The sequence below is a fragment of the Halteromyces radiatus genome, assembly GCF_025201355.1.
Source record: "Halteromyces radiatus strain CBS 162.75 chromosome Unknown BX664scaffold_2, whole genome shotgun sequence".
NCBI lineage: Eukaryota > Fungi > Mucoromycota > Mucoromycetes > Mucorales > Cunninghamellaceae > Halteromyces > Halteromyces radiatus.
In genome coordinates, this window is record NW_026251688.1 from 2570957 (window position 1) to 2598579 (window position 27623).

General features: G+C 33.6%; 10 protein-coding genes across 10 annotated transcripts; 3 read left to right on the forward strand and 7 right to left on the reverse strand.

The window, feature by feature from the left end:
- Window positions 1–150: 150 nt before the first annotated feature.
- Window positions 151–1769, forward strand: BX664DRAFT_292458 (DNA glycosylase). Its single transcript, XM_051541991.1, has 4 exons — window positions 151–895; window positions 975–1017; window positions 1085–1181; window positions 1307–1769. The coding sequence occupies exons 1-4, from the start codon at window positions 220–222 to the stop codon at window positions 1637–1639; spliced, it is 1149 nt and encodes a 382-aa protein (XP_051403351.1). The 5' UTR covers window positions 151–219; the 3' UTR covers window positions 1640–1769.
- Window positions 1770–2407: 638 nt separating this feature from the next.
- BX664DRAFT_325600 (uncharacterized protein) lies at window positions 2408–2780 on the reverse strand (the record flags this gene model as incomplete). The annotated part of the gene is made up of 2 exons (XM_051544056.1): window positions 2588–2780; window positions 2408–2506 (listed from the first exon to the last, which is right to left on the reverse strand). Coding segments are annotated over exons 1-2 (230 nt in total), but the record flags the coding sequence as incomplete, so codon positions are not given.
- A 655-nt stretch (window positions 2781–3435) lies between these two features.
- Window positions 3436–4549, reverse strand: BX664DRAFT_325602 (uncharacterized protein). The gene is made up of 3 exons (XM_051544057.1): window positions 4485–4549; window positions 4365–4406; window positions 3436–4302 (listed from the first exon to the last, which is right to left on the reverse strand). Exons 2-3 carry the CDS (start codon window positions 4383–4385, stop codon window positions 3835–3837), a joined length of 489 nt encoding a protein of 162 aa, XP_051403353.1. The 5' UTR covers window positions 4386–4406; window positions 4485–4549; the 3' UTR covers window positions 3436–3834.
- Window positions 4550–5036: 487 nt separating this feature from the next.
- BX664DRAFT_356388 (uncharacterized protein) lies at window positions 5037–9969 on the forward strand. Its single transcript, XM_051547881.1, has 16 exons — window positions 5037–5082; window positions 5140–5198; window positions 5261–5394; window positions 5456–5583; window positions 5662–5824; window positions 5902–6205; window positions 6294–6689; window positions 6775–6922; window positions 7006–7094; window positions 7174–7333; window positions 7434–7673; window positions 7768–8311; window positions 8416–8660; window positions 8727–8973; window positions 9050–9177; window positions 9244–9969. Exons 1-16 carry the CDS (start codon window positions 5065–5067, stop codon window positions 9793–9795), a joined length of 3555 nt encoding a protein of 1184 aa, XP_051403354.1. The 5' UTR covers window positions 5037–5064; the 3' UTR covers window positions 9796–9969.
- Window positions 9970–11171: 1202 nt separating this feature from the next.
- On the reverse strand, window positions 11172–12622 carry BX664DRAFT_73228 (HSF-type DNA-binding-domain-containing protein). Its single transcript, XM_051549720.1, has 4 exons — window positions 12366–12622; window positions 12122–12274; window positions 11699–12030; window positions 11172–11609 (listed from the first exon to the last, which is right to left on the reverse strand). The coding sequence occupies exons 1-4, from the start codon at window positions 12422–12424 to the stop codon at window positions 11302–11304; spliced, it is 852 nt and encodes a 283-aa protein (XP_051403355.1). The 5' UTR covers window positions 12425–12622; the 3' UTR covers window positions 11172–11301.
- Window positions 12623–13764: 1142 nt separating this feature from the next.
- BX664DRAFT_325608 (Rab3 GTPase-activating protein regulatory subunit N-terminus-domain-containing protein) lies at window positions 13765–16362 on the reverse strand. The gene is made up of 4 exons (XM_051544058.1): window positions 16171–16362; window positions 15541–16095; window positions 15413–15467; window positions 13765–15315 (listed from the first exon to the last, which is right to left on the reverse strand). Exons 2-4 carry the CDS (start codon window positions 15873–15875, stop codon window positions 13879–13881), a joined length of 1827 nt encoding a protein of 608 aa, XP_051403356.1. The 5' UTR covers window positions 15876–16095; window positions 16171–16362; the 3' UTR covers window positions 13765–13878.
- A 100-nt stretch (window positions 16363–16462) lies between these two features.
- BX664DRAFT_325609 (uncharacterized protein) lies at window positions 16463–17941 on the forward strand. The gene is made up of 6 exons (XM_051544059.1): window positions 16463–16621; window positions 16685–16780; window positions 16842–16988; window positions 17056–17228; window positions 17282–17624; window positions 17689–17941. The coding sequence occupies exons 1-6, from the start codon at window positions 16522–16524 to the stop codon at window positions 17874–17876; spliced, it is 1047 nt and encodes a 348-aa protein (XP_051403357.1). The 5' UTR covers window positions 16463–16521; the 3' UTR covers window positions 17877–17941.
- Window positions 17942–18080: 139 nt separating this feature from the next.
- Window positions 18081–18836, reverse strand: BX664DRAFT_275648 (zinc-binding ribosomal protein). Its single transcript, XM_051541296.1, has 3 exons — window positions 18800–18836; window positions 18375–18554; window positions 18081–18290 (listed from the first exon to the last, which is right to left on the reverse strand). The coding sequence occupies exons 1-3, from the start codon at window positions 18800–18802 to the stop codon at window positions 18153–18155; spliced, it is 321 nt and encodes a 106-aa protein (XP_051403358.1). The 5' UTR covers window positions 18803–18836; the 3' UTR covers window positions 18081–18152.
- Window positions 18837–18908: 72 nt separating this feature from the next.
- Window positions 18909–21988, reverse strand: BX664DRAFT_383455 (P-loop containing nucleoside triphosphate hydrolase protein). Its single transcript, XM_051549116.1, has 9 exons — window positions 21557–21988; window positions 21179–21466; window positions 20847–21103; window positions 20645–20781; window positions 20426–20590; window positions 20151–20350; window positions 19605–20077; window positions 19259–19545; window positions 18909–19185 (listed from the first exon to the last, which is right to left on the reverse strand). The coding sequence occupies exons 1-9, from the start codon at window positions 21935–21937 to the stop codon at window positions 18968–18970; spliced, it is 2406 nt and encodes an 801-aa protein (XP_051403359.1). The 5' UTR covers window positions 21938–21988; the 3' UTR covers window positions 18909–18967.
- An 841-nt stretch (window positions 21989–22829) lies between these two features.
- BX664DRAFT_325614 (Metalloenzyme, LuxS/M16 peptidase-like protein) lies at window positions 22830–27576 on the reverse strand. Its single transcript, XM_051544060.1, has 14 exons — window positions 27454–27576; window positions 27011–27337; window positions 26653–26917; window positions 26355–26573; window positions 26163–26275; window positions 26006–26095; window positions 25760–25925; window positions 25309–25697; window positions 24938–25188; window positions 24760–24862; window positions 24270–24693; window positions 24033–24209; window positions 23658–23930; window positions 22830–23559 (listed from the first exon to the last, which is right to left on the reverse strand). Exons 2-14 carry the CDS (start codon window positions 27224–27226, stop codon window positions 22928–22930), a joined length of 3318 nt encoding a protein of 1105 aa, XP_051403360.1. The 5' UTR covers window positions 27227–27337; window positions 27454–27576; the 3' UTR covers window positions 22830–22927.
- Between the last annotated feature and the right edge of the window lie 47 nt (window positions 27577–27623).

Consider the following 27623-nt stretch of genomic DNA (forward strand, 5'->3'; position numbering starts at 1 on the left):
TTATAGTGTATCTTTTATATCTTTTATAGACATTACAAAAAAATAAATAAAATACCTCACGTCAAATAGATTGTACCATGGAACAATGATGACAGTTCAAATGCCGCTTTTTTTTTTTTTTTTTTTTTTTTTTTACTGCTTTTCACTTCCCAAACATCTTTTGTCTTCTTGTTTGATTTTCTTACTTTTCTTTTTTTTTCACGAGTCCAACAAAATAGAATGAAACTTCGAAGTGCAAGGATAGCAAGTACAACTGTCAACTCTATCGCCAAGTCATCGTCTACCGCTACAACAACACCAGAACGACAACGAGGAAAAAGAAAGCATGTGACATCCTCATTATCAATACCTTCCTCTTCTACTCGTCGATCAAAAGTCAAAAAGGAACAGGAAGACGATACAACGACGACGATGGAAAATGTACAGACAATTGTGACTACATCCACAACAAGTGTGAAGAAGAAACCGACAAAGAACGCAAAAAAGCAACATGGTGCTCCTCTTGACTGGAATGATACTTTTACCAAGATTAAGGAATATAGACAACATCATTCTGCAGTGGTGGATACCATGGGATGTGAACGACTAGCACAGAGGGATGTACCGGCTAAACAACAACGATTCCAGACTTTGGTGGCCCTAATGCTTTCATCGCAAACGAAGGATACTGTTACCAGCGCAGCAGTCAAATCTTTACAAGCTGATCTTCCTGGAGGACTCTCTCTACAAAGTATTTTGACCGTTGATGAAAGCACTCTTGATTATTACATACGCTCTGTAGGCTTCCATACCAAAAAAGCAGCCTATATCAAGAAAGCAGCAATCATATTACAAGATCAGTATGACGGTGATATTCCCGACACAATTGAAGGATTGACAGCATTACCTGGTGTTGGTAAAGACATATAGAAAAAAAAATCAGCATGATTATATATGTTGGACTATTTCCCCTAATCTTTTTTTTTTCTGAATAGGACCGAAAATGGGTTATTTGGCATTACAGTGTGCTTGGCAAAAGTAAGATAGATCACAAAAAAAAAAAAAAAAAAAAAAATTGGTTCTTATAATGTACATGTATCCATAGGAACGTGGGAATAGGTGTGGATGTTCATGTTCATCGTATTGCCAATCGACTTGGATGGTGTCATACAGAAAAAGGGGGACCTGAAGATACAAGACTTGTAAGTCAAAAAAAAAAAAAAAAGTCGGAACTTTTCTTTTGGGCACACCATTTTTTTTATGACTAACTTCTATTCTATTGATTATCTTCCCTTTTTTTTTTTATTTATTTATTTTGAATCTCAAGAGTTTACAATCATGGTTGCCAAAAGAACACTGGCGTGAAATCAATCCAATGTTGGTAGGATTTGGTCAAATCGTATGCTTACCAAGAGGTCCTCGATGTGGTGAATGTCCAGTGGTGGAATCATGTCCTTCAGCCAGTATCAAGGTAACCAAGCTGAACAGATCTCAACATCAAGCAGTTATCAAGAAACAAGAAACTCAGGATGGACAAGACACAATCGCTTTGGATATCAAACAAGCTGAAGATGAAATCAAAGCGGAATCTATCTATTTTATCAAAAGTGAAGATGATGTAGGGAACAAGTTGATCAAGAAGGAAGACTTGGATTGGTGATAGTGTATACATATTTAGGGAATGCATGAACATATATTTACTTTCATTTTTTATTTTATTTTCTTTTTTTGTTTCCGAAGCAAAAAATTTGATATACCAATAAAAACAATCATATCAAAAGAAACTGCTCTTTTTTTTTCATTCTTCTTTTTTTTTTTTTCTTGATTTATTCTTGTTGTGATTTTTATTACGCTCTGTACGTCTTCTATTAATCAATGATAGACAATCATCGAAGAATATTCTTACATCGGAACCGAGGTGAGATAGAAGAATGGTAGATTGATCTCAATAAATATAAAGGTACTAATGTTGATGATGATTACTATTTATTATTATTATTGATTTTGGTATAATAATAATAAATGGGTAGATGCATCGATGCCATTTCCTATCGAAATAGATGTAGATGAAAACGAAAAGGTGATGCCAAAAGGAGAAATATCCGCAACAAATGATACATTAGATGATCGCTCTTTACAAGAAATTATGATCACTCCTGACCAATTAGAAACAGATCTGGTACAAACTGTTTTAGATGAACAAGTAGTCTCAGAATCGACAGACCAACAACAAAAACAACAAGAGGATCCAGCTTCCATCTTAGAATCACCATCATTACCATTGCCATCATCATCTGCGAAAAAAGATCCATATGTGCCACAAGAAGAAGACTTGATGATGCAACCAGAATCATTTTTATTGCCTGATCAAGGTGAAGATTTGAAAAAAAAAAAAAAAAAAAAAAGAATATTGTTATTACAAGGTCACTTTTCTTTCTAAAGTCATTCATTATTTTGTATTTTTTGATTTCTTGTTCCAAATGTATGATAGATACTCGACAAGATGATCCAATCATCAAGGCTGATAGTAAATCAAGATGAATCATTCTTCTTATCGTAAAGAAACTATCAAACTGATCTCTCCCTTTTCATATAATATTTTATATAGGCAAACATGATGAGGAGAAAAGAAAGAAAAAGGAAGAAAGAAAAAGAAAGAAAAAACTTCATAAGGAAGAAAAAGAGAGAAAAGAACGCAAAAAGAAAACTCATCATCATGAAACGATTTCCCATGATGATGATGATGATGATGATCATCCCAAAACGAGTACAGATACAATAGAAACATCACCATCATCATCAACGTTATCATCAGAAGCAGTACCATCAACATCATTATCCATTGTTCCATCATCCACTTTACTCCCTTCATATGCTGATGAGAAGAACAATCATGATTACTACGATGATTATGGCTACTATGATGACAATGGGATATATAATGGTTACTATGGTGATGATGAGGAGAATGGTGGTGGCATCGATAGCAAATATGGAGCACAGAATACACCAAGCACTCAGCATCATCCTACTGTATTCACTATTGCCACTAAAACAACAGAGCCTACAGTGGTCTACGTAGATAGTGATAATAATCAGGCTGAGTTACGTATTGGTATGGGAATGGCTCCTGCTATTGGTCGTTCTCCTTCTGAATCTACCTCTAGTGCTTCCTCTACTATCATCCTTCATCCATTTTCCATTCTATTATGCTGGTTAGTTGTTGTGTTTTTTCGTCGTTCAAGGTTATTTATATAGTCACCCTTTCTCCCTCTCTCTCACACACACAAACAAATATCTATATATATATATATATATATATATATATCTTAGTTGAATTCATATATCATCATATATAAAGAGAAATATCTAAAAAGGAAGTTCTTGGTAATATGATAAAACAAGGATGCAGTCTTTATTTGTACATGATCAAAAAAAAAAAAAAAAAAAAAAAAAGGAGGGGTACCTAATCAACCAAATTTGGAACATGCCGGTCCATTCGAGGCAATGAGTCGATCTCATCTGGAACATGTCTTGTATTGTCGTTGTAGGTAAATTCGGTAGTGGGTATGGTGGTATCGTAATAATTGGTAGGGTCATCAGATGGTTGAGGATGATAAGGATAAGGAAAGGACTGACGATGTTGTTGTTGATCTGATAAAGTTAAAGTAGTTGTCGTAGGTGTTGATAAGGAGGCTATTGGTTGCTGTTGATATACAAGATGAGGAGGAACAAATCGTGAATAAGATGATCGACTGAATCCACCACCATCTTCATCCATATCCTTGTTAATAGAATACGTCGGCCCTGATGATTGATGATCGCGTTTTCGAAAAAATAAAAATAGCCCTATGCCTATATAAAGAGAGAAAACAAGACAAAAAAAAGAAACCATCCGTCAATGAGTTTGTCAGGTGACACACGTATAAAGTGTAAAAATACCAAAGTACCTATAAGAATCAAACCACTTAAGCCTCCGACAAGTGATCCAACTAAAATGGTAGTATCTGACGAGGTAGTTGAAGTGCCGTTGTTGTTATTGCCTATTGCTAAGGAAGTCGTTGATGGATGATCAATTGTTGTAATCGAAGATGAAATGGAATAGTAAGTACTAGTTTGTGTCACAATAAAATTCGAGGTTAAAGTCACTACATCCAAGTTGTTTAATTGCTGAGCGATCCCTTCTTCTTGTCTATTTACAATAACTACTGTTGGTTTTGATACTGGAGGTACTGATGATCGTTTGTATTGATGATAATATTTCACTTTAGTATCTGCTGAATAACAGTTGTCAATCATCAATAGAGTAACAAGTGGTATAAACTACATTATATAAAAAAAGAAATATCAATAATCTTGATAGATTTTTGTCAATTTTTCATTACATTGTATAATAGAGAACGCATATTTCTGTTGGTATGATCTAACTAAGAAAGGAGAAAAGATGAGAAGTTTGAAACTACGGAGATGGTTCCGATAGGATAATTGATTTCTTTTATACTTACATTAATTTTTGACAAAAAAAAAAAAACTTTATTTCAATCGCGCATGAGTTCAAAAAATGATCAATATATATATAAAAGTAATAAGAGAAAGAAAGGAAGAAATAAAAAAAAAAAGCATTTTGCGAAAGGTTTTAAATAGCATTTTTTTCGCTCCCCGCCTACATTAGAGTTTGGTGACTACCGCGTCTTGGTTTTTTTTCTTTTATATTTCATCCATCGGATAGAATACTGTAGTGATGATGATTGTAGTATAGTTTACTCTATGAAAACGATAATTTTTATATAATGATAATCTCTATGACAAAGAACGATTCTATGAAGATAATACTTTCTGTGATTTATTTTTCAAGATGATTCTATTTGCATACACTCATTTAATGCTATGATAATGATCATATCATAGTAATGATGGAAACGATGATCGAGATATTTTCAACTATTAAAAAAGCTTTTTTTTTTTTTTGGCTACTTTTGGACATGTTGTTTTCGATTTCCGCTGGGGGACAAAAAAAAAGCATGGAAAGGGAGAACGAGAAAGTGCACTTTTTCTTCCAAAAATATATTCAGCTTATTCTTCTACATGGAGCATTTGTTTCAGGTACTTCACAAAGTTTTTAAGATTATTGATACATATTGATCATGTTTCTTTTTTTAGGCGGATATCAATGGTGCTTTAGAAAGGATAACAAATAGTCTTGAAAACTTGAATCAAAGGTGACACTAAGAGAGCTTTTTTTTTTAATTCTCATATTCTAATGATCTTTTTGTATATATAGATCCACCACCGAGATCATTCTTCAATCCTTAGAATCAACTCTTACTTACGATCATGACATGACTCGACTGTCTTTTCCAGAAGTTTTGAACGCTTGTCATTCTGTATTATTTCATGCTTGGAATAGACGATCAGGTAATTTTATGAAACAAATCTACTTATTATTTTACTAACTGCGCGTATTTCTTTAAAATAGAGGCAATGACTTGTTTTTCAGTTTCTAGATATTCCCGTGGCATCCTACCATGCGAATATTATCAACTAATTGAACGGCTAAACCTCTCAGATAATTTCAAGTCCTTTATGTACAAACTAGATTCCCAAGTGAGTATACTAGAAAAAGGATATTCCTTATATGTATATACTTACCACTCCTTTTCTTTTCTTTTTTTTTTCTCTAAGACTGCCATATTGTCCTTTCAAGAACTACTACCCCATATAGAAATCTCAAGACGGTACTACTACTTGCCTACTTACCTCCGGTTATGTCGAACCATAAAGTCTGAAGAAACTTTTGTTGATGCTATGAACCCTTTGTTTACTTGTATCAGACAACATGAACCAGGTATTGATGTCACACAATATGAAAGAATATATCTACCTCTCTTACCGTATTCATGCCTCCTTTTTTTTTTTCTCTAGATATCACTTTGATCCAGCAACTGTTTTCCATCATTTATCTTACTTTCAAGTCAGATGATCAACTAGAAACCTATCAATGCATCTGGTATTGCCGTCTGCTTGATCTTCTTTACTCTCTTGCACCACATACTATCGACAAACACCTGCGACTTACCTGGAGCAACTTGATGGATATTATTGATAAAAAATACAATTCTATGCTCTCCAACGCAAACTTGGACGATCTTACTACAATGACAGCAACAAAAGTTACTTCACCAACTGACAAAATAATTACTATCAACGTTACTTCAAACATGTTTCGGTAATTTTTTACAACAAGCAGAAAATTGGAAGAGAATAATAGCTACTGATATTAGTTACTTGACTTGCTTAACCTTATTTCTTTGTAGTGACAACGACCTTGAGGAAAACATGATGGAATTATGGAACAAAACATCCTTTCAAAATGAGACAATTCGACGACGACATGAAATTGCTTTTGAATTAATTTGTAAAGAAATTTGGAAGAACTCTGTAGCAAGTCGACCTGTGGATAATATGGATTTCTATTTAATACGATACAATGGAACCATCATTTCTAGACAAGAACAAGTTGAAAAGTGGATCAGTACAAACAACCTGCTTTTATCTCATTTGAACTCGTCAACCAATGCCAACAATAAGACTGATATATCGTCATCGCTCATTGCTTGTATGGAATCTTGTTTAATATCATTACGTGACTTGCATGGATCGTGGAAATCAATTATTAAGGCGATGACTCAGTTTGCTGATCTATGGGTTAGGTAAAAGAAAAAAAAAAAAAAAAGGAAGAGATAAAAAGGCAACAATGAATGAAACTTAACAATCTCTTTTTTTTCATTATGTTAGGGTGTTGGAAGATCAAGAATGTCAGAAACTTTTTGCAGATCTTATTGTAATGGCTGGATTTTGGACTGAAATATATCGCCTTCTCAACCGTGTTATTCAATTTCGATATGATGATTTTGATGAAACTCCTATTACAGAACGACAATTGGTTAGTAGTGCCACCTAAGATACTAAGTGTACATGAATAGAAGCGACTCATTACTTCTCTTTTTTTTTGGATGTTTTGGATAGAACGACCTTAGCAGCGTGGTACAGATGGTTATTCAACAAATGCATGTCAATGAATTACTGGAACTCATATATGACACTTACAGTGAAAGGTAAAAATCGTTATGAAATGAATCGACATTGTAATCAAATGAATATCTTACAACGTGCTTTTTATATACAACAATATAGGATACTTCCGTCGGATCCACCTGAATTGAAGGCTCAGACAAAGGAATTATTTACTGATTTTCAACTATTACAGAAATGTTGCAACCAACTCGTACACAATCAACCAGACGGCAATAACTCATATCCTGTGGAAATAGATATTCTTGAACAGCTGACCAAGGTAATAAAAAAAAAAATGGATGAAAGGTATCAGCCGAGGAAATATTACAACTGATCAACAACATCGTTTACGTTATTATTATTATTATTATTATTATTAGATTGCCGCGTTTTCTCCCTACTTGGTTGTACAAACATTAGTGTCTCAATGTGCTGAAAAGAAAGGTCAACATGAATTGGTAGTGCCAATCCTTGAACAGATGGGAGACCTCTGTATGCTTCGACGATTTCCTGAGGACCGAACATTATTGGGGCATGTCTTGCAGGCATTGGTAAATAACAGATCTCAATGTGCTGAACTGGATTCATTGGCGCCTTTCCTACTTTCTTGTTGGAAAAGGGTAAAAAATCAGAAATGAATGGACATATATACTTTGATATTCAATGATGATTTTTCTTCTTTCTCTTTTTTTTTTTTTTTTTTTTTTTCCTTAGGTACGTGACACCAATATCCCCATTCTTCTCGAATCGTATGATACCATGATATGCAACTTCAACGGCGATAAATTATTACTCCAACCTAAGGAATTCTTTGAGTATGTGCTACTACCAACACTACAAAGAAAATCGATTGATCGAACCTCTATTAAGGGTATTCTGACACTCTTATCTTTGCTTACTGAAGATAAAACTATGATGGCGGATCTGTGGCTCAAACAACTAGACAAACCTATCAAACATCTCCCTATTATATTGGACATGGATTTCGATATTTTAATGATTTTATTGGCAAATTTGATGAATGAACGATATACGACAAAAGATGCTGATCATTCAATTTCTGATACGCTTGATAGCGGTGGAAAAGCTGCGACTACTACTACTGATACTGGCGATTATTTATCGCTTGCGCTCGATCTTGGACGGAAATTGATATTGGCACTACAACATACTTTGTGTCTCTTTGATGGCATGCTTGAAATTACCAATGATATGAACAAAAGGTTACAGCGCTTTTTTGAAGCAATGGACGGATTAGGTAAGTCTTTGACTGAACTGAACAAAAAAAAAAGTATTTCTATGCAAGATGTCTAAGTTACCGTTTTTTGTATTATTATTCATATGCAAATTACTTCTGTTTAGATTGGCGAACTCGACTTTTCTGGAAGAACTGTAACAAACTTGACAATTATAACTATGAACTCGATCCTATTATTGTACATCCGGTTGTCATTCCTCTGATACTATCCATTACTTGTTCGAACAGTCATTCTTTATGGTGCAGTGACCGCAGACATATCTATGAAGAACTGGATGTTACTCAACAATGGACATTATTCTTGAATGGATGCCGATCCAATGCATTATTCACGTATCAAGTGTTCAAGGTATAAGAATCATGATCTAAAAGATAAGTATTGGTTTACTTCCTTACCTTTTTTTTTTTATTGTAGAACGTGGATAAAGAGAAGCTTCAATTATCACCACTTTGGAAACATCCTTATGAAGCGACCTTATTACAGGAATGTCTTGTACGAAATCTACATCCTACCTTCTCGATTACAGCACACTATGAATACAGGCTCTTATTGGTATATTTTATGGAACAGCTCTATGGCAATCATTCTGGAGGTATAATACGATTATATTCAGCCTATGAAGACAATATGGTTCCTCTTGTGAAGTTATTGATAGATCAACGTAAGAATTAGAAATTCAAAAGGAAGAATTTTTATGTATAGAACTCATTGTGATGTTATTTTACTTTCGTTGATAGATTGCCGACTCTTTTTTATGGTACTACATTCCATCAGGCTCATTCAAAAAATCACATCCATCAGTCAAGATACTTGCTCAGATGATGAACAAGTCTTCTTCGTCTCAGGTACTGTTCAGGCTATTCAGGTAAATCATATCAAAAACACGAGCAATCCATTTTATTTGACTGAAACATCTTTTTTTTTTTGTAAGTCTATGACGAACTGGCAACAACTAGGAAAAGAAATAGATACATATCCAACACAAATGCTGACAGTGCAACATATCAAGACAATGACAAGTCAACAAGATCTGTCAAGTATCAATGTTTCACATGATTCTCAGGATGGCATCAAGAAAGCTTATTACCCATGGCTGGAAACCAATCGCATCTCAGCTCGAGCTCTCTGTGTACTAGTGATCCACGCCATCTGTCAAGCTGCCAAATCGATAAAGTGCTCAAGGTCATATGATGTGCTACGTGTTCTTCTATTACAAATGGTAGAAGCTTTAGAAGATCGACCGGAACGAAATGCATTTATGGATCTGTACCACAACAAGCAATCCAATACAATCATCAAGAAATGGAAGCGTGACAAGAAAGGACGGCGAATCCAAATTCATCTACGGACAGTTTTGGCAACACATGAAATGGAATTAATACAAACTTGTTATCAAGATTTACCATCGCTACAAGACCAAATCGTTTTACAACAACAATTACTCACTCCATCAACTGATATGATCCTATACACGTATTATTAATATTAGATATTTCTATTCTTCCTTTTTTTTTTTTAGATATATGTTGTTAGAACTATACCCCCTCTCTTGATAACTTTAATGAAAATAAAATTGGTTTATTGAAACAGCAAGATGACGATGATCGATTTATGACTGATAGAATTTGAACAAGGAAGAGTTTTCTTTTTTTTTTTTCATCCAATTTTTTCTGAGCCCTTTTTTTTGAATCACCTTGTAATGATCAGCGTTGATCAAATTCAGTGTATGATAACAATAAATAAAAAAGTTTATTCCATTGACTCCATGTTTATGATCCATAATCTAAAGGTAACAATAATTTATGCTAATTATCAACTATTCTAGCGATTTCACCATACGTTCCATCTGTTGCGATTTAATTTCTTGAGAGAACTGACCTTGCACTAATCATCACCATTGACCCAGTCGTATGACAATAATGAGAAGTGTATCTTCAAAAAAAAAAAAAAATATTAGCACGCTGTCAGCACAATTTCCAAACTAATATATGAAATATTGACCTTTTATTCTTCTGTCTGTTTAATTCTTATGTATCAAAGAGGTGAACTATCTATAGATTGAAGAAAAAGGGAGAGAGAGTCGTCTTTGGTGAGAAACAGTACTTGTAACACAAGATAAACCATATACAATTACCAACATCTTAAAGAAAGTAAATATGTTTTGTGAGTAGTGTGGCAATTTGCCTTTTTCATGACAAAGGTTCTCGAAACAAAAAGTTGGACTCGAGTACTAGCACATATATATATCTATAGAATTTAAAGAAGGAAGGAAAAAAAAAAAAAGGAAAGAGGACCAAAAAAAAAAAAAGTGAAATGCAAACTTTAATTTAAAAAAAATCAAACCGAAGTGCGCGCATGTAACGTTGTTCCTGAAAAAATAGTTATAAGGTCAAAAGTAGGTTGATGATCAAGAGGATGCACCATCATATCAAAGCCTTTCTGTTACATGCAAAGAAATCTTGTTTTTCTTTGAACTTGACACTACATCACTCCATATAACTGTCGAAATGGAGTGATTCATCATCCAAAAAGAATACATACACACTGATCGCCTAACTTTCCAAACACAAAGTCGAATCATATTAGAAGAACATATTAGGCTAAAGAAGACAGTATATAGATAAATAAAAAAAAAAAGGTAATCATGCTGTATTTTAAAACGCATAAACAGGAGTACTGGAAGCAGAGAAAGGAAAAAAGTGAACCCGTCGGCTTAAGGCGATAAGAGTGGAGAGAATGTTCCTTTGTTCTATTCTCTTCGGGTCTTTTTTTTTAAAAAAAAAAAATAAAACTTTATTTTTCAATATGCCTAAAAAAGTACGATTTTTTTCCTCAAGATCTGATGTTGTTTGATATGATGTCAGAAAAAAAAATTTATTAACCTTTCAAAAAGAAAAGTGAAGAAAAAAAGTTTTTTTTTTATTATTATTATTATTATGATACAAATGAAAAAAATAGAAATGAAAAATAAAAATAATATATAATATCATCAAGTGGCAAAGGACAATTCCAGGGTATTTGATTGATGTAAATGATCTCTGTGGAAAGTATCATCAGCAGTATGAAAGGATGGATGTTGAGAATGAGACAATGGATCCGATAGAGCAGGACTAGGTGGTAAACATTGTAGATCAGATAGAGGAAGTGTCATGCTTTCAGGTGTACACATAGATAGTACATTATCGTTGTCATTTGTATTATGATTTTGTTGTTGCCATTGAGACATCAATACATTGGGAGGAGGAGAATGATTTACTTTCATTTTTTCTGATGATGATGATGATTGCTGATGAATGACTATCATCATAATAAAAAAAAAAAAAGAATGGATTAGATGATGATGATGATCTTAAAGAAAAGAGAAAAAAAAAAGGATATATTTTTACCTGTTGCATCTGTCAATCTTCGAATGATGATTTGTTGTTGAAGTTGAGTCTTTTTCAATTCTTCAAAGCTTGTGAGTAGATTAGAAAATTGATCTTGAAGTGTATTGAATTGTTGTAAGAGATCAGATTGTGACATTTGAATCATAGAAAAAGAAGCATGTATATCACCTGTTTCTCTTCGTAATAATTCAGAATCCATGGCTTTTCTTTTGATGCCTTCCAAAAGATCAGGTCGACCATATTGAAATTTCACATGTGAGAACTCCCATACTTCATTTTCATTATTACCACGTTGTCCTCGAAGTGATTTGTTGATTTTATGGAATCCATACCTAATAATAAAGAAAGGATAAGAAATCCAATTTTTTTTTTTTTGATGTCTATTCTTTTAATATAGATATATTTGTAACACAAAAACTTTACATGTTCAATTGGCGTACAAAACTTGAAAAATTACTGTGTTTGAAATGGATGGGAAGTACTTCTTGGGCAAATCGGGTTGCATTACAAACTAGGAAAGATGTTCCACTTGGATTCCATGAGATCAATTGCTGATTTGTACGATCATTCACCATTCTACAGAAAAAAAAAAAAGATAAAGTTAGATAATGGATAATGATATGATGGATAATCTTTACCCATATAATTTATTAATAAAAGTACTCACACCTCTTTTAGGTGATCGTTTTCCAGTACCAGAGATTTGATTATTATTTGGTTCTTCATTGTAAATAGTCATATCCCATGATAAAGGTGAATTTGAATATTGTTGTGTAGTAGGAGATAAAGGATGATGATCATCATAATCAAATGTAGTTGATGAAGTGACAGTTGTCATTTTAGTTTTTTTCTTATTTTTATTAAAGTTAGATGAATTAAAAAGGAAGAAGAGAAAAAAAAATAAGAAAAAAAATAATCACTCCCCCTTTTTTATTGTTGGTCATAAATTTTCTGCAGGAATTGTCAGATATCCATCCTTAGGTTTCAAATTCAGTACAGAAAGAAAGTACACAGGGTTCAAGTCTTTTTTTATTGGTTGTGTTTCTGACACCACTTCCGATGCAAAAAAAAAAAAAAAAAAAACAATGAGGGTGTCTTTATAAGGAAATGAGCAGAAGGAGTGGTTTTTTTTTTTTTTTTTTTTTTTTTTTTTTGTAGTTCTTCAAAAATGGAGTGATATTACTATTTCAAATTAATAATAAATATAATCACAATCATCATCATCATCATTATCATTAATTTTTTTTTTGATTCTTGTCATCAATATATATATATATATAAAAGGATATTCTATGACTCATTGTCAAAGCAACAAAAAAACTAAAAGTCCAAAAAAAGTGAATAGTATTCTAGATCCCGCATGAGTGATATTTTTTTTTTCTTTCTTTTTTCTGGGAACACAAATGGAAGAAAAATCGTTCGATGTTTTTTTTTAACAAATAAGAAATCAAAGGTTGGTAAGAGACAATTGACACCAGGTTTCTCATTACCAAAAACCGAGGTTCGCAGATTAAAACACATCTATATTTATAGATAGAGTCATCCATTAAAAATACACCAATGACAATGTGGGGGTTTATTTAAGGGTCTTTGAGAACTTGTCATTTATGGTGATGTTTTCCGATCACTTGTAAACTTCCGTTCTCCCCCTTTTTTTTTTCTTGTGTCTCTACTCATTCCGCTACTTCTTTTGTTTGATCCTATAATATAACTCATTCTTCATTGATTTATCATACATCTATAGATTCATTGTTAAAAGTCATATATCATATATATACATATATATATATATATATATATATATATATATATATATATATATAATAGAAAAAGAAAAAGAGAAAGTTTAATCATTGTCCTTTGATTCGTCCTAAATATAAACATTGAAACTAATCTATTATTGTTCTTCAGCACATTGACATTAAATAACGCATCGAATAAAGTTCAATACAAAATAATAATTCAGCTTTTCGATAAGACAATCAAGCGGAAAAAAAAAAGCACATCGATAAGACATTGCCCTCCCACGGCCCCACATACATTTTGCATAACTGATCAGGGTTCGTCGCCTATTGAAAACATATGTACCCTAACATACACAGAGGTATCCATGAAATAAATCAAAAAATATTTTTTATTTTGTCTAGATGAATAAATTGAAGAAGAAGATATATATATAACTACGAAGGGTATATACTAACTTTGCGTACTTCACCATGCGGACTAATCAATAAACAAGTAGATAGAATCCCACATTCTTCACCAAGTAACATAGCTGCCTTTCTACGTTCACTACTGACCATACTACTTCCTAATGGTTCCCTGCCACATGCCACAAGATGCCAACCTGGTCCTACATGGAATACACCAATGGGTTTTTGTTGATGATGTTGATTGAACGATTGATTTCCTCCGTCACCACCATGCCTTGTTTGGAATACCTTGAGTAAACCACGTCGAGCAGAATAAATGACCAAAAATAAAGGTAAACGACGTTGTCCTTCATCTTGTTGTTCATATTGAATCCATCCACAATGTGCATCTCTTACACCTTTCCACATTCGAATCATATGACCTTGTTGAATATCCCATAAAATCACACGGCCTAAAGCATCGCTCGTTGCTGCTAATGTACGGTGTTGACTATGTTGTAAAGGAGGTGCTACCACAATAGATTGAATTGTTCGACCATGATCAGATAGATGAAGTAAAGAAGGAATTGTTGTAGAAGGTTCAATGACTTGAGGTGGTGTTGGCATATCAGGTACAAAAGGAGTTTGCTGATAGGATGATGACGATGAAGATGCTGTTGAAGATGATGATGATGATGCTGATAGATTACCTCCCGTTGAATTGTTTGTTGTACCTGACCACCATGATTTCGCAAATGAAAATACTGGTGATGCTACTCGTGATACCATATAAGATGCCATCGATACTGCAGACATAAAAGGACGACTTGTTTCATGAGTTGCATAAAAACTGATCATTGGATTCGATCCCACACCAATGTATCTACACGTAGCTTCTGCTGGTTGTTGTTGTTGCTGCTGTTGTTGTTGCTGTACAGAAGTTGATCCCGGTGAGAAGATCGATTGAAGTGCTGCTGCTGTCATTGTTACCGCTGGATCGCTACTAGTGATTGTTCCTCCTGCTGTTGCTGCTAACCACCACCACCATGAGGATCCCATTCGAATACCACTAGCACTTGTCAAAGATAAAGTAGAAGGACCCATAGAAATGATATCGCGCACTTTTTCTTGCTTATCGAGTTGCCATTTCTTATATGTAAACGCCGTTTGCATTTTTGAAGCATCAATTCCACTTTCACGTTGTCCATCACATACACGTAAAACCATCCATAAACTTTGCCCATCAATGCTAATCACTTTATTGTTATCGAATAATAATGTGATTTCTTCGTCATCTTGATGGTGTGTTGTATGTTGAACATTGAAATAATTGCTTGGTTTTTGCTTTAATTGCTTTTGTTGTTGTTTCGTTGGTAATGTCGATGATGTTTGAGTTGATGATGTAGATGGTGGAGGTGGAGTTCGTAATTTTATAGAAATCAATGGTGATGTTTCTAATAATTGCGCTGTCAAAAGAGTCCCAGTCTATATAAAAAAAAAAGGAGAAAAAAAAAAAGAAGTCAAGTTTAACAAGAGATAATATAATAGGGATAGTATTAATATGTATCATTTAATTGCTTACAGAAGAGAATACGCGTAACCATCCAGTACTATAGCCAATCATGATGAATATTTGACTAGATAGATAAAGGTATTTATGGATTAGATGCCTTATTTATATATATATATATCTCATATGTTTCTATTTACTTTTTCCTAGTCGAAGGCACAAATAAGGGTAAACATAATATACTGGTAATACGTTCCTTTGATGATCCTTGATGTTGATGATCCGAGCATCCAGAACCTTGGCCGATAACAAGATATTCTTCTTGATCAGGATCCAATGCAACTAAAACAAATTTACGGTGATAGGCCATGGCGATATATTTCCCAGCTGCAGAGGCAGATACCAAATATGATTCTTTTCCAATAGGTGGTGGAATAGGTCCAGGTGAAGATGAAGAAGATGTTTCTGGTTGTGCTGTTATGCTTGTTGATGCTGGTGGTGAAAAATTGACTGGAACTGTAGTTGGTGTTGTCATTGTAGAAGGAATGGCGGGTGAGGAAGAAAGTGTATTCAAAGTAGAAGAAGAAGTAGATACATGCTGTAATGATGGTGAGGAAGATGCTGTTGCTGGTATAGGTGAAGTTGTTGAAGGTTTATCCTAATAATATGATAGTCAAGTTACCAAGTCAAAATAATAGCAATTAATTCACTTACTTCATCTATCCCCCAACTCCAATCTTTGTCCCAGGTATCAGCTACAAGAAGACCAAAGAAAAAAAAATTGTAAAACTAAAGTCATACTTTAAAGAGAATGGTAAAAAAAAACTTACTTTGGCTAGATTGTTTCAAATTTTCTTCTGAAACTATTTGCTCAGTGACATCTTCAATGACAGTAGGAGTAGATTCAGTTGTGTTATTCTTTGGAAGTTTGCCAACAAGTATAGATAATACAGGAGTGGGTATACGATAATGAGAATCTAATTTACACTTGAAAGTCATGGAAGAATTATAATATACAAACGAAAGATGGGATAAAAAAAAAAAAAAAAGGAAAAAAATTGGTTTGAAATGCCGTCATTTTTATCTTTTTCTTTTCTGCAACTCTTTTTTTTTTTTTTTTTTTTTTTTTTTTAATTCTGTGCCACTTGTAAATATTACTATCTTGTATATATATAATATATATGGATCCTCTATTCTTGGGTTTGGATCCACTCTTTCGGTGTCGAATCAAGTTGTTTATCAAAGATGTTTTAGATCTCATTCAAATACCTGAATACAATGGTAAATATAAGGCGCTTTTTAATAAAACTGCAAATCTCATTTATTTTTCTTTTTTCTTTTTAGACATATATTATTTTATTGGTCATCCTATATGTGAAGTAGAAATATGTGGTGTTATAGTTGCAGTTGAACAAACTCATACCATGCTGACATACTTCGGTAAGAAAAAACAAAACAAACACAAGTAATACTTTTTATATATTGACCTTCTTTTTGATAGTTGACGATGGTAGTGGTGTTGTGCCTTGTTACTGGTGGAAAGATATTATAGATATAGAGGAAACAATTTTACTAGGAACATGTGTGCTTGTACAAGGACAGGTTTCTAGTTTCAAAGGCGGCAGACAAATAAAGATACAGGATTTGGGTAAGAAGAATAACAAAAAAGAATGTACATATATACTAACTCTTTCTCTCTCTCTCTCTCTTTATAGCTATCGTAAACAATCCAAACACTGAAGTTCTTCATTATCTTGAGGTCATGACTTTAAGACGTGGTCAATACAAGACTCCCTTCATTATACCCGACAATATCAAACAACAACGAGCAAAATTAGAAATGGAAGTCAATAGTAGTAAAACTCCAGAGGCACTCACTTCGAGTCAGGTAATATACAAACACATCTTTTTTTTTCACTACTTATGATATTATTTTGATAGGTTACTCGACCAGAACCTCAGCAACGTTTTCAGGAAAGTTTGCTTGCTCATGTAAAAAGAACATACGATACAACAAAGACATTCACCATACAACATTTGCAATATAATATTCAACTTGGCAACTCAGCAACTCGTATTCTACGGAACCAACTTGGTACAGAGCCAACAATGCAACAACTTAAGCAATTTTTTTCAACGACTTGCTCTACCTTGGAAAAGGAAGGTTATTTTATCAAGGGTCAATATATTGATAGTTATAGTCTATTTGATATACGCGAATTGGAGACAGCTATTGAACAAGTCATTCGGAATGCACTCGAGTTGGATACTGCAGGCACTCTTTGTAAGTTTAATTTGATTGATTTGATCAAATTTAAACTAACGACTCTTTCTACTATATGCTATAGGTGGCGTTCGACACAATTATATATGTATGAAGATACAACATGATTATCGTCAGCTGTCAAAAGCAACTATAGAAAACTGTATTGAGAGCATGGTTCGACAAAGCATTCTTTATATGACTGATCCTGGAACTCCCTTACGGAATCGATATCAAAAAGGAACTAGTGGATATATGTTATTGGAAGATTAGTCACATCCCCTTTCCCAACATCTTTTTCTTTTTGTATGGTCTTTTTTTTTTTTTTTTTGTGTATATCCCACCTTTGTAGAATAGCATCATAGTGATAGTAAGTTGAGCATATTTTTTTTTGTAGTTATTATGTCAAAAGTTTGTGAATAAAGATATCAAAAATAAATACAGCGATAACGATGATAGTCATTGTAGTTCTTTTTTGTTCATTTAAGTGATAGAAATGGAGTTTTTATTTTCGATAAAAGGAAAGATCCTAAACTAGAGATAAACCATTTAGAAAACGAGAGCAGCACCCTTGGTCTTCTTGTCACCACCCAATTCGAAGTGCTTGCAACGCTTGATAGGGAGTTGCATCTTGTACTTGCACTTGGTACATTCCAAACGGAGGACAATCTTTTTGGTAGTCTTGGCCTATATAGATACAAAAAAAAAAAAAAAAGAGATATTCAGACATTGTCCACAAAAAAAAAATAATACTAACTATGTATTTCTTACCTTCTTGTGGAAAACGGGCTTGGTTTGACCACCATAACCGGATTGCTTACGATCGTAACGTCTCTTACCTTGAGCGAAAAGAGAAGCCTTACCAGCCTTGTATTGAGTTACCTTGTGGGGAGTGTGCTTACGACACTTGATACCCTTGCAGTAGGTGTTACGCGTCTTGGGAATATTAACCTATCAACAGAAGAAAAAAAAAGAAAGGGCAATGTTCATCAGTATCATCATCTAAAAAAGTAGTTTCGAATCCATTATTGTCGGGCAAGTCGAGCGGTTGTCTTTTTTTTTTTTTTCTCCTAGATCTAATCCATCCATCCATCCATCCATCCATCCATCTCTTTTTATATTTCGTTTCGTCATTATTGTTGATATATCTATGTCTATCTAGTCTTTTTTTTTCATTTCCTCTATTTTTCACGTACCATGGCGAATAACCGTAAGTTGAAAGAAGGAATCACAAGAGTGGCCTCGACGCAAAAGTTTAATTCTCCCCTCAGCCAAAAAAAAAAAAAAAATCATTTCACAATCCGCTTTTTTGCATAAACCAACTTATTTATTCAAAACAAAATATATTTTTTAAAAAGGATTTCCTAGAATTCATCATCATGTCGTTTTTGATTTTTGATAGTACCAGGTTTAGTTTGTGCAGCTTCATGTCGAGCCAGTTCAGGAGGTACCTTGGAAAGAGGTGATTTCGTCAACATTTGCTTCAGATCATACATGACTTCCGTATCATAACTTGATAAAAAGGTGATGGCCACACCAGATTGTCCAGCACGACCCGTACGACCAATACGATGAGTATAATCTTTCAAAAAGAAAAAAAAAAAAGAAAGAAGAATTTAGTAAGAAAACAAAAAGTTGATTCCAAGTAATATTACCTTCAATTGATTTAGCCATATCATAATTGACTACCAAAGATACGTTTTTCACATCAATACCACGACCAGCAACATCAGTAGCTACCAAGACACCGGCCGATCCAGATTTTAACTTGTCCAATGCTGCTTCTCTTTGTTCTTGAGATTTACCACCATGTAATGTAACCGCATGATAACCCAATTTGTTCAATGCCTTTGCCAAAATATCCACACCTTTCTTCTGATTGACAAAAATGATAATAGGAGGTGTATATTTGTTCGTTCCAAGAATTTCAAGTAAACGATTCCTAAAAAAAAAAAAATTAAATTTCAGTATTATTATTTATAAATAGAAAGGAATACTTACTTCTTTCGACCATCATCATCAATCATTTCAACACGTTGTTCCACAGTGCTACCAGCTTGACCAGCATTACCAATAGTAACTACAGCAGGATTTCGTAAATACTTTTTGGCCAGTCTTTCCACAGCAGGAGGCATGGTGGCTGAAAACATGGTAGTTTGTCGATATTTTTGATCCCCAGTAGTGGTTGTGATCATGCCTTTTCGATCACCTTCATCCACTTTATTGTCGTTGCTTTTGTCTTGTTCCGTTTCATCATCAGGTTTCACATTCGATACAGGTAAGGCATCCAATATAGTGTTGACATCATTTTCAAAACCCATATCAATCATTCGATCAGCTTCATCCATCACTACATAGGCACATTGATTGAGAACAATAATACGACGATCCAAACAATCAGTAAGACGACCAGGTGTAGCAATCACAATTTCAGCACCATTCCGCATATTGAAAGCTTGTTCCGTAATAGCATGCTACAAAAGAAAGGTATATGTTTAAATTATTTGTTTTCCTTTTTTTTTTTTTAATAATTTTTCATATACTTACACCACCGACAATGGATACACAAGTAAAACCCATAGGAACAGCGAATTTGAGAGCTTCTTGTTCGATTTGTTGTGCTAATTCACGTGTAGGTGCCAAAATCAAAGCATAAGGACCATCCATGGCATTTTCTTCTGTCATCTTGGGAAGTTCAGATATATATGTAAGCATGGGAATAATAAACGATGCCGTTTTACCAGACCCTATTGTAAAAAAAAACAACAAAAACGTTAATTCACAATCTTATTTCTTTTATATCATCATCATCATTAACTTACCAGTTTCTGCCACACCAATGATATCACGATTTTGCATACCAATAGGAATAGCTTGTCTTTGAATGGGTGAAGGTTCTTTGTAACCAATTCGATCAATGATATCCAATACACGTTTTGGTAAACCAGATTCATTCCAGTGACGAATGGGGTGAGGTATGCTACCACCTATGATAATATAAGTGTAAGTAAAGAAAAAAAAAACTAAGAGATAAACGTTACCTTTAGTTGCAATGCTATAATCTTCTTTGAAAATACGCCAATCCCTTTCTGTCATAGCTTCCAAAGATTTGTCACTCCAATGACGATCATCCCATTTTGTTTTGGCTTCACGTTTGTGATCCAATTCAATCAGTTCCCTGACAAAAAAAAAAAGAAGAGGTATTTAGTTCATCTTTTGCTATAACATATCATTTCTTCTTACCTAGCACGTTCGGTTTCTTCTTCTGTTCTTCGTTCCTTCAATAAAGTGTTATAGAATTCCGATTGTTTCTTTTTTTGTTCCTTGATATCAATACCAGCAATATGACCCCTTCCAAACATTTGAGCATTGTGTCGATTGGCATATAATGGATTGAAATCACGAGACGTATCCTCTCCGGCATCCCAATCAAAAACAAATTTCCGTTCATTCATTTTTCTAATCTTTCGTTTTCTACGATCACCACCAAAATATCGATCCTAATAACAATAATAGAAAAAAAACAGAGATGAGTTCATCAATGGTGGACTGTACCAATTCAGTTTTAGACTTACCCGAATAGCTTGTTTTTCCTTCTCTGTCAAAGAATCATTCAATTCTTCAGGCTCTGGCGAAGGGGACGGATCACGTTGTCGTCGTCGATCTGATCGTTGATATCTATCATTGCCACGTCGTTTGTATCTTTCATCGTCTTGTTGCTTCCTGTAGTCATCTTCGGCTTGGAAGTCAAAATTTTCACGTTTTTTCCGTTCTTCTGCTTGTCGTTTTCTTAATTCTTCCACTTCCTTTTGTCGTCGTTCCAAAGCTAACTGCGCTCGTTCTTCTTTGGTCAAAAACTTGGGCTAATCAATATATAAATTTATAAAAAAAAAAGTTATTGAATGAACGATTACCAAAAAAAAAAGTTTGTATTTACTAATTTCAATATTTACCTTTGCCATATTTGTTTGTTCATTCTTTTTCTTGATCAATTCTTCAATAGACACAGGGACCCTTTTCTTGGTAGATTCCATGCTATTGGCAACTTGATCTTTTCCTGTTTCGTTTGTAATCGATGATGTGTTATCAGAGTGACGTTGATTGTCTTCATTTCTGCTGTCATTGTTGTCTTCGTAAGAGGAAGAGTGTCGAGAACGATCATGACCATTACGATTACTATAATCTTGACGACTAGATGAAGATCGATAGCTAGAATAACGATCGCTTCTACTATCTTCTCGACGACTCCTAGTACTTTGATCTTGATAATCTCCATATTTATCTGAATCGTTCTGTCTAATAGGAGGTGATCTTGAACGTCCTTGTGAAGGCATGGTGGAGAATAAGAATGTAAGATAACAATAAAAAAGAAAAGAAAAGGAAAGAAAAGAGAAGAAAAAAAGCTAGGAAGATCAAATTACCCGCAGTCTGTTTACTTCTTCCTGCTTTTGAAACACCGCTGAGGATGCCATTACGATATTCTTTTTCATTATTTTCAGACTATCAAAATAAGTACACTCTAGTTTTTATTTTACAAAACATCCACCATAAATCCTCTCTTTCACTTTATTTAATGCCATTTTATACCTTATCTTCCAATTTATAGAGTAAATTAAAAAAAATAAAAAGTCAATATCGTCATCCCTCGCTCAATAATGATCATCATCCAGTAAAATTACCACCATTGGATTCCTCTCAAAAAAGTAGTTTAACATCATCTAATCTCATTTTATCTGTTAACTTGCCGCCTCATGTTCAATAATCACCAAAAGATTTCATCCATTTTTTTGAAAAATTGCCTGATGACCCCCTGACGATTTATTTTCACAGCCAAAATTTGGCTGAGGAATTGGAAAATTTTGGCTATAAAATCCAAAAAGTTTTCAAAAAAAAAAAAAAGTGAACCCGCAGGCCTAAATAGCTTTAATCATCTTTCAAATGTCATTTTAAGCATAAATCTACAATCATAACATGTAAACACATTTGACAACACATATGTATACTATCTGTGGCTACCATTTTTGTTAGTGAATCAAAAAAAAAAAAAAAAAAAAAAAAAAAAAAAAAGAAAGAAAAGGACAGAATAATTAGGTGGAGGAAGATACAATTAAAACCAAGTGCACACTACATATTATTTTTTTATTTAATTTAAAAAAAAAAAAAAAAAGATGGAGTCAAAAATCGAAACAAATAAAACAAAAAAAAAAAAAAAAAAAAACATACAAAGTGGACAATACAATCAAAATGCAGTTAAAAAGAGAGCAGATAAACTATAATAAAAACGAAGGAGGACTAATGATAAGAATGTAATTTTTTTTTTCTTTCTAAAAATCAATCAAAGGCACCGCGGCAGGGCTCAATTCCATCTTGGTCTTGAATTGTACAGAATCCAGAATCACAATATTGCCATCAGGAAGTTTAGAATGATCACGAATGGGAGTAGATTGGCCACTACTATCCATATCAATAGAGTCGCCATTCATCAATGATAACCGTCGTGCTGTTTTCTTGCTATCCACTGTCACAAAGGAACCATTGATTGTATCATCCGGTGTGTTGTTTTCCTTGCCTGTACCGTTCCTGTCAGTTGCTGAGGGTGTCATCCGCATAGCTGTTACTAGTTTAGCCATAAGGGCTTCAATTTCAGATTCTTCGGCCTTTGTTTCATCAATCAACATTTCACGTAGAATGGCTTGAATAGATGATTCTCCAGTATCACCACGTTCCACTGCTGCACGAAGATCATCAATACTAAGTCGAGTTACGCCTTGAGCCACTAAGCATGTATGAAGGGATTCAATGTTGACCTTGTAAGATGATGTAGGAGGTACCTTTTGAGATTGAAGATGTACGGATAATTTGCGGATATTTGGTGATGATGGGTTGATATATTTGTCCATAAATTCTAATAACGATTCTTTGGTGATCTTATTGAGTTCCTGTACATCTTTGTCGACTGTAGAAAAAAAAAAAAAAACCCAAAGAAAGAAAGAGTGTTCAATACAACAGGTTTATATGTCCACTATTTTTTTTTTCTTCCTCTTTTTATAATACCTTGATCAAATTCATAATAACCAGAGTGAATATGAGCCCAATATTTTCCACCTTCTTGACCAAGATTCTTATCCTTTTCAAGTTTTTTAAATATGAGAGATTGCACTTGAGCTTTATATTCTTCAGTTGACATTTTTTCCACCAGAGCTTTTAGTTTTTCCAAGAAATCTTCAATACGATTTTCCAGGTAGACGGTATCTCTTTCACTTTGAATAATAAAACGCATACCCATTGATCCAGTTTGTTTTCGTACACCACTGAAAACCAAATAGCCTATATATGTATATACAGTAAAGGGAATGAGAGAGAAAAAAAAAATTAATCATAATCAGACGTCAGTGAAAATGAATGACAGATGAATTTTTTTTTTTTTACCTAATTGTTCCTTTGTACGTAGTTGATCAAAACAAGGTTCTTGAGCGATTTGGGCCAATAAGCTAAGTCGAGCACGAAGGCTAGTTTGAGTCACATTTCCAACTTGAATTAAGTATTCGATACCAGAATTAACATTGTTTGGATCTTCTACTTGACGTTGATACACCCATTTGGTACCTAATACGAAAAAGAAAGAATTTTGATTTTCATATCATTACCACATTACAATTGAATTACCTTCTGGAAGAATTAAGCTTCTATGTCCAATAAGTTGACTTGGTAAAAGTTCCTTGGGGTTCAAAATATCCAATACAGACTTGAGCATTATTTGAGCTTGTTCCTTCTTCACATTACCGTGGACTAATGCTTCCAGATGTAAATGGGACAAAATAGTAGGATAAAAGGCTTGTATATCTTCAGCAGTGATGGCATCCAATTCCTTGAGTTTCTCAGCAGTTGTCCACATTTTGTCTTGTGTAAAGTAGGATAAATAATAAAGTGCATGTTGGTAAGGTGGTTCCAAAGAAAAGTTCTTGTAAGAGCGACGAAGTTGATCTTTGAGTAGTTTGAATCTTTCTCCATCGATTTCAATATCGCGCATTTTTCTGATCACTTTTTCCAAAAGTACTGCAAGTTTATCGTTGTATCCTCCAATGGCAAGCTGTAATGCAAATAAAAAGAATAAGATCATTGTACTAGTAATTGGTTATATTTTCTTCCTACTTACAAGCATTCCTTCCAATTGGTTTTCAATATTGTAACATAAACCTGCAACTTCAGCATCATAAGCATATTCATTCAAAGAGTCCTTCAGTATATCGGTAAATAATCTAATTAATCCATGAAGTGTTGATATTAGTATATATATATATATATTGAGAGAGAGAAAGAGGATAAACATATACCTTGTTTTTACACAGTTGGAGGGTGTCGCATAAGCTAGAGGGCTTCTAAATAAAATCCAAACATTGGCTCTTGGTACCCAAAAAGTGTCATCTTTCTTGTGCCATAAGCGGAGGCGAGAGTCGTTTGCAATAAGTTCAGGTTTCTTGATTGGTTGTTTGACATCCTTCTTGTCAGTTTCAAAGTTTGTAGGTACAAATGCGTTGGCTTCTGGCAATTGAAGTTCAGGATCAGCTTCAAGGTTCTTCAAAGTCTACATAATATGAAGTATATAGGTCAATATATTACCATACAGAGGTAAGGTTTCAATCTAATGTAAAAAAAAAAAAAAAAAAAAAAAAAAAAAAAAAAAAAGATAGTTTTCATTACTTACTTCAATCAAGGAAGGATTAAAGTCCACCACCTCGTATTCAGTATCATACCACTTTTCGCGTTTGGTGAATGAAATGTCCTTAGGTGGAGTTTGACTTGCCAGCATGATACGGAAATTATCAGGACCCAGCCATTTCAGATTCTCTTCGATCGACTTGGCATCATAATCACGGATAAGACTAGGACCACTGAGGATATATTCGGAAGGATAACCATGTTGCATCAAACCAGCGAGACGAGATGTGTATTGGGATGGTGGATACTTTTCCTTAAAACGAAATGCCAAAGATGCCAAAGATTGAACTTCACGAAAAGTGGATTCCCGTACACCATGGTTCTTGAGAAGATCGATATACTTGAAGATCACCAATACCACCTTTTCATAATTGGCTACAAATAAGAACATCATTACAAAATCAGTTTTCATATCATATCTAAAATTATTCACTTACCTAAACCTTCTTCTGTCAAATCCACACTTATACGTAAAAATTCAAATCCAATGCCACCATGAATTGTTCCTACTTGTAAGTAATTTGCCCATCGATGTTTCTTTAATAGTGACAAAATGGATCCTTTTCCTTCATGACCAATCAGATGAGAAATATAACGACCGGGCTAATAGATTTTGATTAATAAACTACTTATTTTTTTTTTTTGTTTTTTTTTGTCACTAAAATAAAATTCAGTCTATTTACCTGTACTTCATATAGAGGTCGTTGATCAGGGAATGGAAAAGTCATTTCCAAAGATCGTACATCCTTGACAGGTTTGATAAAGATTTGCTTCTACATAAAATAAAAATAAAACAAAAGACTACATTTAGATTGATTATTCGTTTTTTTTTTCTTTTACCTTCAGTTCCTTTTCGGTCAAAGGATGACCTTCAAAGCTTGGAGGAGATATGTTTTTATTGCGAACACCATTGAATTTGTCCACTGCCCATTCAGTCAAAGTATCCAATGATTCTATATATCAAAAAAAAAAAAAAAAAAAAAAACGGATGAATCACCAAACATAGATTTTTTACTCTATATATCAAATTACCTCGACCAAAGATACATAGTTTCATAATATTAGCAGAATAGTAATCATCATGAAATTTCAATAATTCATCTCTAATATCCTTGCCTAATCGTTTGGGTTGCTCACTAAGAGTTTCCAAATTACCAGTACCAAAATGACAATAAGGATGATCTGGATTGCTAAGAGACTTTTCTAATTGAAACATACGCCAACTATCTTGTTGTCGATTTTTCTTGTGTTCTAGAAATATATATATATATAATATATGGAGTCAAAGATTTAATGATGATGTACTATTATTATTATTATTATTATTTACCTGAATCCACCGCCTTCAATTCCCTTTCAGTACATGTATCCGAAAATAAAGGACTTATAAAGAATTGAGCAAATCGATCCAAAGCGCCTTCCAAATATTCGTGTCCCACTTCAAAATAGTAATTAGTGTCTTCTACGCCAGTAAATGCATTCGAGAATCCAGAATGTTCCGAGAGATACTGATTATAATCATTTTCCTTGGGATACTTTTCAGTACCCATAAATAATAGATGTTCACAAAAATGGGCTAAGCCTTGTAGATCAACCTATAGAATAAGTTGAAAAAAAAAAATCAGTTAGTCAGAAGGAAGAAGAAGAAGAAATCCCAAAAATTTTGCTTCATTTAAAGGTTTACTTACAGGATCGCTTAAATGACCCACATGAACATCTAAAGCAGCACTTGATTTGTCCGTATCCTTGTCATGTACCAATAAAACTTCTAAATCATTGTTTGCCAACTTGATCAAACGATAATCGCGATCATCATTATCCGACTTCTCCAAAGGACGAGTATAAACCCAATAAGTACCCGAAGTTGACAGTTTCCAATCTGATGAAGTTTCGGTAGATGGCATAAGTATTGATACGTTGTTGTATGGTCGTAATAGGAATGAGAATAGATAATTTATCGATATGAATAAAAAGAAAGATAAAGTAGAATTTTATGCGTGAAACCCAGTATACGACTTTTATATATATATAAACAGGAAAAGAAAGAAAAAAGAGCCCGTTAGGTAAGAAGGCTGATCTCTTTTGTTTCGCGTACATATTTATATGCTCTTACTTTCTCTTTTTCACTTACATGTTCAAAGTCGAGAATCAAAACCCCACAAACAAAAAAAAAATAATACAGAATAAGTAAAAGGAAGATAATATATATATATATATGTATATATATAAGAAAAGGAAAAGAAGGAAAAAAAGAGAAAAAAAAAAAAAAAGAGAGAAAGAACAAGTATAAGAAAAAGGGTA

Excerpts from the sequence above, each read along its gene's own strand:
- BX664DRAFT_292458 (XM_051541991.1), top strand. The coding sequence starts at position 220 with ATGAAACTTCGAAGTGCAAGGATAGCAAGTACAACTGTCAACTCTATC. Across the intron at positions 896-974 it reads GACAGCATTACCTGGTGTTG|GACCGAAAATGGGTTATTTG; the intron begins GTAAAGACATAT and ends TTTTCTGAATAG. Across the intron at positions 1,182-1,306 it reads GACCTGAAGATACAAGACTT|AGTTTACAATCATGGTTGCC; the intron begins GTAAGTCAAAAA and ends TTGAATCTCAAG.
- BX664DRAFT_325602 (XM_051544057.1), bottom strand. The coding sequence starts at position 4,385 with ATGCGTTCTCTATTATACAAT. Across the intron at positions 4,303-4,364 it reads TGCGTTCTCTATTATACAAT|TTTATACCACTTGTTACTCT; the intron begins GTAATGAAAAAT and ends TATATAATGTAG.
- BX664DRAFT_356388 (XM_051547881.1), top strand. Across the intron at positions 7,674-7,767 it reads TACTTTCTTGTTGGAAAAGG|GTACGTGACACCAATATCCC; the intron begins GTAAAAAATCAG and ends TTTTTTCCTTAG. Across the intron at positions 8,974-9,049 it reads GAAGTTATTGATAGATCAAC|ATTGCCGACTCTTTTTTATG; the intron begins GTAAGAATTAGA and ends TTTCGTTGATAG.
- BX664DRAFT_73228 (XM_051549720.1), bottom strand. The coding sequence starts at position 12,424 with ATGAAGAACCAAATAATAATCAAATCTCTGGTACTGGAAAACGATCAC. Across the intron at positions 12,275-12,365 it reads AACGATCACCTAAAAGAGGT|AATGGTGAATGATCGTACAA; the intron begins GTGAGTACTTTT and ends TTTTTTCTGTAG. Across the intron at positions 11,610-11,698 it reads AAGATTGACAGATGCAACAG|TCATTCATCAGCAATCATCA; the intron begins GTAAAAATATAT and ends TTATGATGATAG.
- BX664DRAFT_325608 (XM_051544058.1), bottom strand. The coding sequence starts at position 15,875 with ATGACAACACCAACTACAGTTCCAGTCAATTTTTCACCACCAGCATCA. Across the intron at positions 15,468-15,540 it reads GTGCCTTCGACTAGGAAAAA|TCAAATATTCATCATGATTG; the intron begins GTAAATAGAAAC and ends TTATCTATCTAG. Across the intron at positions 15,316-15,412 it reads GGTTACGCGTATTCTCTTCT|ACTGGGACTCTTTTGACAGC; the intron begins GTAAGCAATTAA and ends TTTTTTATATAG.
- BX664DRAFT_325609 (XM_051544059.1), top strand. The coding sequence starts at position 16,522 with ATGGATCCTCTATTCTTGGGTTTGGATCCACTCTTTCGGTGTCGAATC. Across the intron at positions 16,622-16,684 it reads TCAAATACCTGAATACAATG|ACATATATTATTTTATTGGT; the intron begins GTAAATATAAGG and ends TTTTCTTTTTAG. Across the intron at positions 17,625-17,688 it reads GGATACTGCAGGCACTCTTT|GTGGCGTTCGACACAATTAT; the intron begins GTAAGTTTAATT and ends TATATGCTATAG.
- BX664DRAFT_275648 (XM_051541296.1), bottom strand. Across the intron at positions 18,291-18,374 it reads AGCCCGTTTTCCACAAGAAG|GCCAAGACTACCAAAAAGAT; the intron begins GTAAGAAATACA and ends GTATCTATATAG.
- BX664DRAFT_383455 (XM_051549116.1), bottom strand. The coding sequence starts at position 21,937 with ATGCCTTCACAAGGACGTTCAAGATCACCTCCTATTAGACAGAACGAT. Across the intron at positions 20,591-20,644 it reads TTATAGCATTGCAACTAAAG|GTGGTAGCATACCTCACCCC; the intron begins GTAACGTTTATC and ends ATATTATCATAG. Across the intron at positions 19,546-19,604 it reads GATGATGATGGTCGAAAGAA|GAATCGTTTACTTGAAATTC; the intron begins GTAAGTATTCCT and ends TTTTTTTTTTAG.
- BX664DRAFT_325614 (XM_051544060.1), bottom strand. The coding sequence starts at position 27,226 with ATGCCATCTACCGAAACTTCATCAGATTGGAAACTGTCAACTTCGGGT. Across the intron at positions 25,698-25,759 it reads TTTGACAGAAGAAGGTTTAG|CCAATTATGAAAAGGTGGTA; the intron begins GTAAGTGAATAA and ends TCTTATTTGTAG. Across the intron at positions 23,931-24,032 it reads ACGTACAAAGGAACAATTAG|GCTATTTGGTTTTCAGTGGT; the intron begins GTAAAAAAAAAA and ends ATACATATATAG.